At 43.5% G+C, this 12,593-nt stretch overlaps 1 protein-coding gene across 2 annotated transcripts in view; it reads left to right on the top strand.

Annotated features, from left to right (window-relative positions):
* SYNRG (synergin gamma) overlaps positions 1 to 9,589 on the top strand; it is a gene marked incomplete at both ends in the record, with an annotated part of 32,439 nt that extends 22,850 nt beyond the window's left edge. For both annotated transcript variants that reach the window (XM_079545036.1, XM_079545035.1), the window contains 8 exons: positions 2,981 to 3,574; positions 3,916 to 4,079; positions 4,836 to 4,889; positions 5,259 to 5,355; positions 5,498 to 5,646; positions 7,753 to 7,863; positions 8,309 to 8,344; positions 9,458 to 9,589. In XM_079545036.1, the coding sequence (XP_079401162.1) occupies positions 2,981 to 3,574; positions 3,916 to 4,079; positions 4,836 to 4,889; positions 5,259 to 5,355; positions 5,498 to 5,646; positions 7,753 to 7,863; positions 8,309 to 8,344; positions 9,458 to 9,589 (1,337 nt within the window). The remainder of the gene's footprint in view (positions 1 to 2,980; positions 3,575 to 3,915; positions 4,080 to 4,835; positions 4,890 to 5,258; positions 5,356 to 5,497; positions 5,647 to 7,752; positions 7,864 to 8,308; positions 8,345 to 9,457) is intronic.
* Between the last annotated feature and the right edge of the window lie 3,004 nt (positions 9,590 to 12,593).

The raw sequence follows: 12,593 nt of genomic DNA, 5'->3' as shown, positions 1-12,593 counted from the left end.
TGTGGTTCACTAAAATCTATTGATGCGTCCCTATTGATAGAGTTAGAGGTTTCTCAGTACACAGTGGCTTGAATATTTTAATTTGCCCTGCTTCCATGGCACAATCCACTCTGGTCTCCAAAAAGTGCTAAGAAACCACTTCTCAGCTGAGAAAAATGATTGTGTATCCTTAAAAGAAAGTATTTCCTTAGAGTTTTGTACAGATGCAGTCTTTGTTTTTTATTATCTTTTCAATAAAATTAGATGCTTATCAGTTCAGATCCTTCAGGAGGAAATGTGGAAACTCAGCAGCAGGTGTCTTTGCTAAATGCAGGGCTTCATCAGAATTAATTCACGTTTTGTCCCACTGAATCACGTCTTGCTTTGAAAAAAATATTACTGATGCACACGCCTCTCTTCAGATTTTTGGATTGCCATAACAGCAGAATGAAGTTTGTGTTACATCAGCAGTTATTACTGCAGCATTTGAACTGGAGATTTGTATTCATTAAATGCATCTGTGGCCTTTAAGAGAAGTAACAGCGCTTAGTAAACAATCTGTGCTGATAATGGAGTTCTGCACTGTGGAGAGTGCTCTGGGCTCAGCCACGCAGTGCTTTTCACACGTGAGCTGCTCTGTGCTGATTAGTGTGATGGTGAGTGGCTCTGCTCCCCACCGGGGGAAGCTCTTTCTGACCCAGGAGATGTGCTGGGAGCTGAGATAAGCCTTTCGTTTGCTGTTGTTATGACAAAGGTCACGATTTTCCTTTTCTGTGCAGAATTCGTGACCAAATTTGTGACCAATGCAGCACAGCCAAACTAATATAGCTTTTTTTTCCCTTCAATAGAACAAGATTTTTTATAACAACTAATTTGCCTTGAATTATACGCAGCGGCACATCCGTTCTCATGTCTGTGCTTTCTAATACATTGCTTTGGGATTGCTTCAGCCATAGAATTTTTGTTTCTGAACAGTATCTTTCTGTAGAGCAAAACTCTAAGAAAGTTTACTCACTGCAGTAACGCTTTGTAATCAGTGAATGCATCTGAATCATGGAAACGTATAGGGTTGAACTACTATGTTTCATCTCAGCTCTTAAGCCCATGCTGGTGGGCTCCGTGTCTGCATGAATTCACACAGAGGCAAACAGGTTCTGGATGGCACCGCCAGTGCTGGGCTGTGGTAGGATCTCACTCTCCTTCCTGTATCTCAGTGAACACTGGAACAATAGCAGTGCTTTGGAGTCAGAAAGGAGGGTGCTTGGTGCAGGGTGGTGCTGTTGAGATCTCAGGGTTAATGGCAGTTTGGATGTTATCCCAGCACTTGTTAATGGCAGTGAAACTCTCCTTTAACTTCTCTGAGCAAAGCCTTGTATTAGAAGTCATCAGATTTGGTTTCTCGGGACAAATTAGGGAGCCCAGGTCAGCCCCTTCCCAGCCAGGAGCCCTCTTTTGTTCAGCTCTGCCATGAGCAGATGCTCTCATCTCTATTTATTCTCCCGTGCACTGCTTGCTCTACAAATCTAGTATTCAAATGGTGCTCTGAAATCTTGCTGTACGTGTTCAAAGTGTAACGTTTGTTGTGGAGGTGCTCCATGCTCAGCTGCTGTGTGAGGACTGTCCCTTAGGAAAACCTGAGAGGTGACACGCTGCGTAGGGACGTTCCCTGTGCTGTCCTAGCCATTAAACTGTACCATTCTATCGTGTTTTTCTTGGTCTTTTTAATTAGCTGTATATATGGCTCATGCCTGGAAAGTAGCCTAAAGCGCGGCATGCTTTCCTCTCTCAGTCAAATGAGTACAAAAGGCAGAAATGCGTGGTTCAAATGTCTTAATCCTCTATTAATGACCAGAGGGCAGCTGGAGGCTCAGCCTGCTCCCTGCCTGCCTGCCCTGCCCCAGCTGTGCCTGCTGTGCGCAGTTCAAGGCGCGCTGCTTTTGGCTCTGCCTGGGAAGCACGGTGCTGCCTCGCGCCTGCTCTGCCTTGGGACTTTTTGGCCGTAGGCAGTGAGCAGCAGCTGAGGCTCTGATCCAGGCTGACAGTCATTAATGCAGGAAAACAACTGCCAAGTGCAGTGCAGAAGGGCTTTTTTAAAATGCTTTAATGACATCTCTCCGGCTCTGCGTGCCTTCGCGATGGATCAGTCTCAGTCTGAAATGTGAAAGATGAGTTGGATGAGTAGTGGGTGCACCCTGGCAGACCCTAGTCTCCTCTGCTGGCTGCAGTGTAGGCAGTTAAGTGTGCCATACCTCCTTATGGCGGGGAGAAAAGCCCGTTGGCCCATGTAATTGCCAGGTGAGTATAAGTGCTTGGAGCTTTCTGCAAAATAATTGGGTTTTCTCTGTACTTAGCTCTCACAAGCTATCTATTCCATTAAGATATTTGCCACGTTTGTGTTGTTTCTGAAACGCGCTCCTCCAGCAGTGAGGCACACGGCATTGCCCTACTGGTGAGAAGCTCAGATGCAACTTTATATCTTGTAACTTCTCGCAGCACCTTTCTGTACATTGTATCAAAGCATGAATACAAAACTTAGGTGTATTAACACTTTTCTGGAGAGGGTGGGGAAGCTGCTCTTGCTTTCTGTGTGGTTGCTTTTCTTAAGATGAACTAAGGGGATGCTTGCGTTGCTCATGTTCATGTTTTAGTTGTAGGTTTTGTAACCAGCCTCAGGAAACTGAACTGCTGGTGACCTGTGCGCTCCGTACCATCTAGACACATTGCTTTCAGTGTTTCTTTGCATGGTGACTTTCAGCTTAAAATATAAGATAATATTCAGAGGTTAAGGATTGCGTTTAGTAAGTGGAGAGTTTTTTGTATTCAGTGCTTAGGTATTTTTCAGATGATTTTGTGCAACTCTAAACCTCATCAAAGCAGCGATTCACTGTGTTTGCTTCTGCAGTTTGTTAAGGCTCTTAGTAAGTTGCTTTTACTCCTAGATGGTCTCGAGAGACTAATGTTTGAACTTCAGCTTCTAATGGTAGGGGTTTGTTTTTCTCAGATATAGACGAATTAAAATGTGCCCCGTTTGGAAGCTATAACAGTGGGTCTGCAGTCAGCAGCCTGGCAAGCTATGACTGGTCTGACAAAGACGACATTCAGCAAGGCAAGAAGTCCTCCTTTGCCCAGGCTTCAGGAAGTGGATCCTCTGCAGCTACTTCTGTTCTTCAGAAGAAGGAGACCTTGTTTGGCAGCTCAGAAAACATCACCATGACAACTGTTTCCAAAGTGACGACGTTTTCTAGTGAGGATGCTTTACAGGATGTTTCATTTGCAGCCTTTGCAAACTTTAAAGACTCCGGACCAATATCCAGTGGTCCAAGTGATGATGACAATGGAGACTTTGGTGAGTTTGCGAGACCTTCGTCAGAAGCACGAGATGCAGCAGCTGACCCAAACCAAGAGGCAGACTTCCTCGCCGGCGGGATCTCCTCTGAAATCCAGAGAGAATCCATAGATGAATTTGGAGAATTCCAAAGCGAAAAGCCGAAAATCAGCAAATTTGACTTCTTAGTGGCAACATCCCAAGGCAAGGTGAAATCTAGTGAAGAAATGATCAAGAGTGAGCTGGCGACCTTTGACCTGTCTGTTCAAGGTAAGCCTGCTCTGTGGCAGAAGCTCGTGATGCATACACTTACCAGAGGCTATTTGTTCCAATCAAATGATAAATTTGCTGATGAGGACTGTTTCAAAGACGATTGGAAACAAGCTTCTACTGATTTCCATGGTGTTTGGAGTTGATTTCTTTCTAGAAGTAAAAAATGTGTTGTGCCAAAAATTTGTCAGAATTTAAGAACTGGTTTGCACCAGTCACAGAGTGAATGGAGGGCTGTGTTGTCCTGATGAGCAGCACATCCCTTGGCACCGCTCCGGGCATTTTTGGTAGTCGCTGCCTTTGAATAGAAGAATAGTTTTGCTTATCTCCAAACTTTTTAGGGTCTCATAAAAGGAGCCTAAGCCTGGGTGACAGAGAAATAAGCCGCTCCTCACCTTTACCAGCTCTGGAACAGCCATTTAGGGATCGCTCAAATACTCTGAGTGAGAAGCCTGCTCTGCCTGTCATCCGGGACAAATACAAAGACCTGACTGGGGAGGTTGAGGTAAGGAGCTACCTGGAACACAAGTAAATCAGCAGTGACTTTTATCACTATCTGTATCCCAGCCCTTTGGGGCGTTAGCTGCTTGAAATTAGAGTATGATCCTAAGATGGAACCTGGGTGAGGTTTTGTGTTTTGGTTTTGCTGTTCGTAAAGGAAGGATTCTTTTCTTTGTTTCCTTCTTATGAGCAAGAAATGATTAATAAAACTTGTTTTGTCTTTTCTGGCTTTAAAGCCTCATGGCATGGAAAAAAATGCTGTTGTCTGAATCGTTTGACCTTGCAGTCTAAGCCTATAACTGGAAATTGGTTGCAACTAAAATCCAATCCCAGTTTTGGCACTGAGACCACTGGCTTTAGGAAACGGCCTTTTTTGGCTGTATAATAGTTATTTCTCTCGCTCATATTGAGAGCAAATAGTAAAAGGACTCGGTTAAACTCTGCTAATCCTCATTTCTCTAACAGCAGACCTGCAACGGATTTGTTGGGAGTAGGTATGTGCAGTCCAACCTTTTACCCATTTGTATACCTTCTTCCTTTTGAATCTAGTTTTGAGCCCCAGAAATCAAACTTTAGAATTTGGACACAAAGAGACTAATTAAAAAATGAGGAAAAAAGGTAGGAAAAGGTATTTTAGGAGTTTTCATGGATAACTTGCAAATAATCTCTTTAAATATACGTCTTCTGTATGTCTGTTGTGATAGGAGAAAGGGAATTGTGTGTTGAAATGAGATTCAGACTACCCTTCTCTTTCATATAGGAAAGTGAGAGGTATGCGTATGAATGGCAGAGGTGCCTGGAGAGCGCCCTGCAGGTAAGAGTGTAACCTCCTCTGCAGCCTTTTCCTCCTTAGTGTAGGATGTTTATCATGAAAAGGCAAAGACCATTAATTTCCAGGTAATGTGGTACTTCATAGCCCCAGAGTAAGTTAAAAATACGTATATTTTTAATCATGTAATTCAACTAGATAGCGATGCATGCGTGCACTTAAAACTGCTGTTTTAGTAGTGAAATTATTTGAGGGAACACGTTAAGTTTTTAAATGTTCGTGCTTCTACCCCGATCTGTGTGATGGAGTGCAGCAATTATTTAACTCGCCTCTGTGTTTTGTTTAACAATTTGTTAGTGACCATCTTGTTTGTAGCAATTAACAGCACCGTTTCGTGAAACTCGCTTCCACCAGGTCATAAAGAAAGCAAATGATACCTTGAATGGAATAAGCAGCTCATCCGTTTGCACTGAGGTTATCCAGTCTGCTCAAGGCATGGAATATTTGCTGGGTATGTTTTAATTTACTGCATCTCTTACACTGAAAGTTCTTTTCTGTATTTCAGTTGTGGTATTGTAATGTGTATTTCAGCACAGGAACCTGTGCTCACAGTCAATCTGTCTGTGTTTCTCCACTGTGTTTTATTCCAACAGGGGTTGTTGAGGTGTACAGAGTAACAAAGAGAGTTGAACTGGGAATCAAAGCAACTGCTGTTTGTAGTGAGAAACTCCAACAGCTGCTGAAGGATATAGATAAAGTGTGGAACAACCTCATAAGCTTCATGTCGCTTGCTGCTTTAACGGTAAGGCCAAAAACAAGCTACGTCTTCACTAGAAGAAATGCTCTGATAAGGGAAAATTAGTGCAGTTTTAATGAGCCATTTTATGAAGCCAGAATAGCATGGACTTGACTTGTCTGTATAATATACCTACAGTTAGTTCTAATGCTCACAACACAGGAGCATGCAACGTAGCAACACACATAACAGAGCTGTTTTCTTTTCTCTCTGGATTTGGAAGTGCCTCAGTTTGTTTTGGTTCCCGCTGCAGACAAAATAGCTTTCCCTTCTCTGAACAGATCTGCCAGACAAGACTGGGCTGCTCCGAGACAGTCTGTAGGAGCTTGGGAGATTTCTGCTTAGCTGACCACAAATGGTGGAGGCAGATGGGTGTTTCTGATGACACTTTGTCAGAATTTGGGATTGATTCTTTCAGTATCTTACCGCTCGGCAGGTGAAGTTGATAGATGAAGATTCACCTATTTCAAACCTGGCGTTGTTGATGGTAACAATCGGAACAGCCCTCTCTTGATTTAAACAAGCAGATCAAAATCTAGTTCTAAAGTGCCTTCTTTGGAAGATGGCAGGGAACCCCCGAGGTCCAGGGCCTGGCTGTGTTTTCTGTGTCAGTGCAGCTACGTGTTGAGGGCACTCAGAGCTGGAGCAGTGATTTCTCAAGCAGAGTTATCAGAAGGACTCCTGGGACTCCTGATTCCTACAGTTCTCACAATCATCATTTTTTGTTTCTCTTCTCCTTGTGGAACTGTGTGCAGCCATACATTCCCCTAGCACGGATCCCAAATGGCACAGAAGTGCCAATTAAGTGCTGAGAAGTATTCTAGCTCAGAGGCGTCTGCTTGGAAAGGTTAATTTTATCTTTTAAAGCATTTCGTTACAAGGTAATGTTATGCCCAGCCTTGTGGTTTTCATTGCAAATTACAGGATGACCTTCTCATTTGCTTCACTCATGTGTTTGGTAAACAAATATTACAGTGCCTTTATTAATTTGATTGATCTACTTAAAGATTAAAGGACTTCAATTAATCTCTAGCCGTTCTGCAGGGAGCGTGATCAGCATTCCAGACCTGTGGAGATGAGTGCACATTTTTTTGTCTACTTTTTTTTCTTTCTTTCTTTTCTTTCTTTTCTTTCTTTTCTCTCTTTTCTCTCTTTTCTTTCTTTTCTTTCTTTTCTTTCTTTTCTTTCTTTTCTTTCTTTTCTTTCTTTTTTTTCTTTTCTTTCTTTTCTCTCTTTTCTTTCTTTTCTTTCTTTTCTTTCTTTTCTTTCTTTTTTCCCCGAAGTTTCCTGCATTTCTAGTCATTATTTTTAATTGTGCCTCTGCATTCAAGCAGTACATCGTTTTATACCATCCATACAGAGACTTTTCTGTTGCCATTTATCTTGTCGCTGAAATTCAGGTTATGTGCCAGAGAAGTTGCTCTCTTTCTTCTTTGCAGGCTTCATCTCCTCTGTCCATTGTCTCTCTTGAACCTGAATTGCGTCTGGCGTGAAATAGCTGATGACCTGAATTCTTAGGTGCTGTGGTTAATCTTAATATTCCAGTTGTACATTGTGTCATATTCTAGTTTCAGAAAAACCTTCAGAAAGAATAAGAGCTGCCCTTTTTGAGCAGGCGGTAGTACAGAACTCGGGACAATAAACACAGATACAGACACCACTTCAAACACTGGTGAAAGCAGTGCTGGCCGCTGCCTTGTTTCCTCGCAGCTGCACAAACAGCTGCTGCATACCACTGTTTATCCTCGTCCAGTTCTTAATATGCTGCAGTTGAAACGTAGCAGAGCCGCCTGAGCTCTTTCTTCAGAAGTTTCTTCTCCTTTTGATGTGGGAACACGGAACTGAAGAATTCTCTCCTTTGTAGTCTCACCCTTTTTCAAGAGCTGGAGTGTTATAAATCAATGTTGATGGAGATTGCATAGCAGGACTGCAAATATCTGCGAGCGGCTTTGACTAAATCACGTATCAATTTATGAGGAAATGCACTGTGCCATCTCTTCCACGTTGCCTGTTGGGATACCACAGCTCTCTTTTGCAACCAGATCGATTATTCTTATTATGAGGTCTGAAACTCATTGAAAATGCCTAAACTTTATTGTCTCATTTCTTCAGCCAGATGAAAACTCACTGGATTTCTCTTCTTGTATGCTGCGCCCAGGGATTAAAAACGCCCAAGACCTTGCCTGTGGAGTGTGCCTCCTAAATGTGGATTCCAGAAGTAAAGTAAGTATACGGCCTCTGTCACTAAACTCCTTTTTATTTATAGTTTTGGCTTCCATTTAGGCCTGGGACATATTTATGAATTTTGAGTTTTAATTTGTAACTGGCAGTGGCAAAGGCAAAATCTGACCCATAAATAGATGGGACTCTCATAGTCAATGGCCTGCGTTCACTGGGCTCTGCATGTGACAGGGATGTGGAGAAAGGGCTGATGAGGTCAATGGCTCGTTGCTGGGAAGGAACTGGGATGCTGAGACTGAAGTGTGTATATATTAAAAGTATTATAATAACGTTTCTTTATGAAATGCATCTCCAAGGATCACCAGGAGGGGACTGTTGTAATTAGCAGAGCTGGGAGGGAATCCCAGGATGTGTACAGAGTAATTATGCCAACCAATTAATGTGTATCGGCAGTTTTGCTGACTTTTTGGTTTCAACGTTATTTCAGAAAGAAGAGAAACCTGTGGAAGAGCTTCCTAAAAAAGTATGAACGTGTAAAAAACATTCTTTATAGAATCATTCCTAGTTGAGTGTGAAAGGCTGAACTGCTAGCTGGCCTTCAGCTGTCATTCTCAATTGTACCAATCATGACCCCCTTTTCTTCCAGTCATTTTTCTGTTACTATTAATACTTGATCTGATCAACTAACATGCTCCAGAGCCTGCCTTTCGTCTTGTCTGCATGCTCATACCTTGTGAACAGCTTTCTGGTTTTGTGCTCCTTCTGTTGTGTGGTAGAAAAGTCCCTGCAGTGAGTTTCTGAGTTCATAGCTGCCTGCATGTCTGTGGCAGAAGAGGGGGGAGCTGCAGGGGTTTCTGGTACAAATACTGACTTTCGTCTATATGCAGTAGGCAATGGCATTTTTAGAAGTCTGTGCAGGAAATCCAGAATCTGGGAAACATGGTTAAAATATTTTTTAAATAGGTAGTTGTGAAGCACTGGAAATTCTGCTGAAGTAGGAACAGCTGCTAAATGTTCTCTTTCTGAACTGGGGAAAAAAAAATCAGTGTTATATCACAAACAGTCTAGATTCACTTAAAAATAAAAATTCAGTTCCCCGTCACCTTTAAGCAGTATCACCTAGCAACATACATGGAGAAATTTTAAGCTTGTTTGTGGCTTCGTGCATCCAGTCATAAAACAGATTCGATTACCAGAAGGAAGTGGACCAAACTCAGCCTGGAGATTGGTGGGATAACGTTAATATCAGAGGCAGCACCAGCCTCGGTCACAGCAGTCTGACCTGGTGAAGCAGCGTGGCAGGTGGCTGTTGGCTGGCAGAACTGGCCTTGTTCTGGAAGCTGCGTGGAGCACAGTGAGTTACAGGCATCAGATGGGGCACTGCTGATGTGTGGTGTGACAGGCAGGTATGAGGGTGGTAGGTTTTGCCCACCTGCAAGCATTTTGCAGACTAAGAGAAAGGATTAGTTTGGCTGCTGTGCTTCTGCAAGTGAAAATGGTTTATTCAGTTCAGAGAAAGAGGGTCCAGGCTGTACCATGATTTGCCATTCTGGGGTAATGTCCATTTTTCCACTCTAGTTTCTGGAGCACGGAGGAGGTGAGACGGTCACGCTTGTTTCAATTCTTGTTACTCCAGGCCTTCAATTCAGAAACGGATAATTTTAAGCTGGCATATGGAGGGCACCAGTACCATGCGAGCTGTGCAAACTTCTGGATCAACTGTGTGGAACCAAAGCCTCCGGGTCTCATTTTGCCAGACCTGCTCTGAAACGGTTGTGCCGAAGGTGGAGGATCAGGTGAAATGAATGGTGTGATCGAGTGAGTGGAAAGGATTCTTCGTTTGAAATGCTTCATTTTGGCTTTTGTACAATCGTGAATGAAAGCCACTGCCACATATAGAAGTTCACCATGAAGAATTCTCCTGGAAACGGCTGGGGTTTCAGAAACATCTGGGAAAAATTGTCGAGTGGCGTAAAATGTGGCAGTTCAATCTTTATCAAGATGAGGGTGGGCTGGCCTCTGTCAAACAAACAAGCAGTCTGCTAACCAAATGCAGACCTCAGAGAGGACATAGCTTCCAAGGGGAACTGAAGTGTTAGATTGATTTGCATAGAAATGACTACTTAAGTACTCAAAGTACGTACTGTCAAACAAATCTTTTCTTAATGTTTTTGGTGTCTGGACCATGATGTTTTTCTTTAAATATTTGCTGCTCTACTATTACATGCACACAGTGTTTAAGTTGTGGTTACTTTCAAGGCAAAGTGAATTACTGATATGGGAGGAATTAGATGGCAGAGAGGCGTTCTATATTCATGCTGTCACCGTTCTGAATTGTAAATTATACCATATTCAAACTCCTAAGTAGTTAGTACTGGAGGATAAGAACTTGGAAAACTGTTACAAATTTCCCCTTCGTATCCAGGTTCTTTAGTGCAGACAGCTGGGTTTGGGAACTTGCAGTCTGTGCTGTTCTCTGCAAATCCTAGGTAACATCCCTTCTTGGACTTGTCCTAAACTGCGGGTGGGGTTTGTTTTGCCCAATGCTTTGGTGGTTGTGTGGCTGCATCAGTGTTGAAAATTGGACTCCACTGTTGCCATGTCTGCTCCTGTGTATATTACCTTTTTGTATTTTAACATGTGTTACTTGATGGGATGCCTGCATGTAACGTGTGCAACCTAGTGCTGGCTGTAATAATGTGTTTTCCTGACTCCCAGAATTGGCAGCACAGGTGGGCCTCAGCTCCTGCTGGGGACAGGTGTGATCTCACCCTGGAAGCTGTCTCCTCAAGCAGGCTGTCTGCTGAAGCAGTCTGTTGCCAATCTGCTGTTCTGTTGCTTTCAGGAGGGGCACCTGCCTAAACAGGAAGAAGTCATAGACTACTGCAAAGTGTTACGCAGACATCTAAAATACCTGACTCTTTCTTCCAGTGCAACACCCAGATAACAGTGCCATCAGCAGCTACTTTTGGAATTTTAAACCCATTGGGAGCTTCATGGCATTATTTTAAGAGCCTTACCTCTGCACAGTTTTGTTCAGTTTGCAGAGAATGCACTGTGGTGTGTATCCATCAGGTACATCTTGCTGCTTAATTCTTTGACTTGTCAAAGTTAAAAGTCCCTTTTCTCCAAGGATGTCAACAGCTTTTCCAGCTTTTCCAGCCTTGCCTCCATTATGAATAACTGACATTGACCCATAATTATTTGCTGAAATTGAAATTATAAAGAGGAAAAGAACAGTTCAGGAAAGTGGACATTCACAAGTCCATGGGCCCCGATGGGATGCAGTACTGAGGGAGCTGACCTATGTGACTGTGGGGCCCCTTTCTGTCATCTCTGCTCAATTGTGGCAAATGGGAGAAGTTCCCAAAGACTGGAGGCAAGCACATGTCCTCTTGTCTTTAAAAAGAAGGACCCAGGGAACCTCATAGGTCACTCAGCCTTGCCTCAGTCCCTGCAGGGTGATGGAACAGCTCGTCCTGGAAACCATTTCCAGGTACACGAGGGAGAAGGAAGTAACAGGAGTAGGCAGTGTGGCTTCACAAGGGGAAGTCGTGCCTGATGAGTTTCAGTAGTGATATCTGCAGCCTGATGGTGCTGGGGTTGGAGCAGGTGGGCCCTGAGGTCCCTTCAACCCTAACCATTCTGTGGTTCTGTGATTGATTTATTTACTAATTCTTAACTATACTAAACTATTAATTATGCCAAATGAAAGAATCTTGGCTAACAGGAGTGTAAGATGTCTGGTCCCTTACTCAGACAAATTAAAATCAACCTTCCTGCTTCCTGAGATTAGCTCATTCAAGGAACAACAACTCGTGCCTCCAATTGCAAGCTCAAGCTCATCAAATGGTGGATTTTTCATCATGTGACAGTGACTGCTTGCCTTCTGCTGCCCAGTAATTATATGTTAAAAAAAAAAAAAAAAGGCAGTCACAATTTGCTGTTTCATTTATTAGGCATGAAACAGTGACAGCACCATAGCTTCTGAGATTGTTTTCCCTGCTAATGAGGGGCTGCATGCATCACCAGGGTAAGTGTTCCCACTGATGTTTGGGGTCTGTGCAGGGCAGCACACAGCGTGCAGCTGAATGCCTGGAGCACCTGGGCACTGCTGCACTCCTTGCTGCGAGCGAGGGGACCTCTCGAGTGGTTTGGAGTGTCTGGCTGACGCAAAGGCTGTGCTTGTGGAAGTGCTATATTGGGAAAAGGGAGTTTATTGTTAGCATGGGTTTCCATCGCGGTTCCTGAGCACTTAACTGGATAGGTTTGTTTGTCTTTAATTAGAGAACGCCATGAAGGAAACAGGCCACAATGTGAAACTTAAAGCAATCAATATTTCAAATACCATATGAGCTGTGCTGTCATAAAAATGCGTTTCAGTGATGTTTCTCTCGTAATGCACTTGTTAAGCAGGGAAGTTTCCTCTCTGAGATGGATCTAGTGTGTCTTCTGGCCATAAAAATAAGGAATCTGTGTTAACAGTTGCAGAGGAGCATGGAGAGGTGCGGCACTGCCGTCACTGCTGCCTGCAGAAGGGGAAGCAGCTGGCAGCATTGCTGCGTTTGTGAGCAGCAGAAATGCTTTTTCTGAAGGCTTTGACGTCACGGGAGCACACCAAACACCAAATCTGTTCGTGCAGATACCCTCGGTACAGGCATTGCACAGGAGGATCGTTTGCCTTGCACATCCTGCTCGTTACAATGACTCACTGTTGCATTCAGCTCCCTCGGATGCGGCGCTGCTAGCCAATCTGTATCCAAGGTGATGGT

Source organism: Tetrao urogallus (assembly GCF_951394365.1).
Source record: "Tetrao urogallus genome assembly, chromosome: 20".
Taxonomy (NCBI): Eukaryota; Metazoa; Chordata; class Aves; order Galliformes; family Phasianidae; genus Tetrao; species Tetrao urogallus.
Note: the sequence above shows the minus strand (reverse complement) of the source record. Positions and strands in the feature narration are given on the sequence as shown.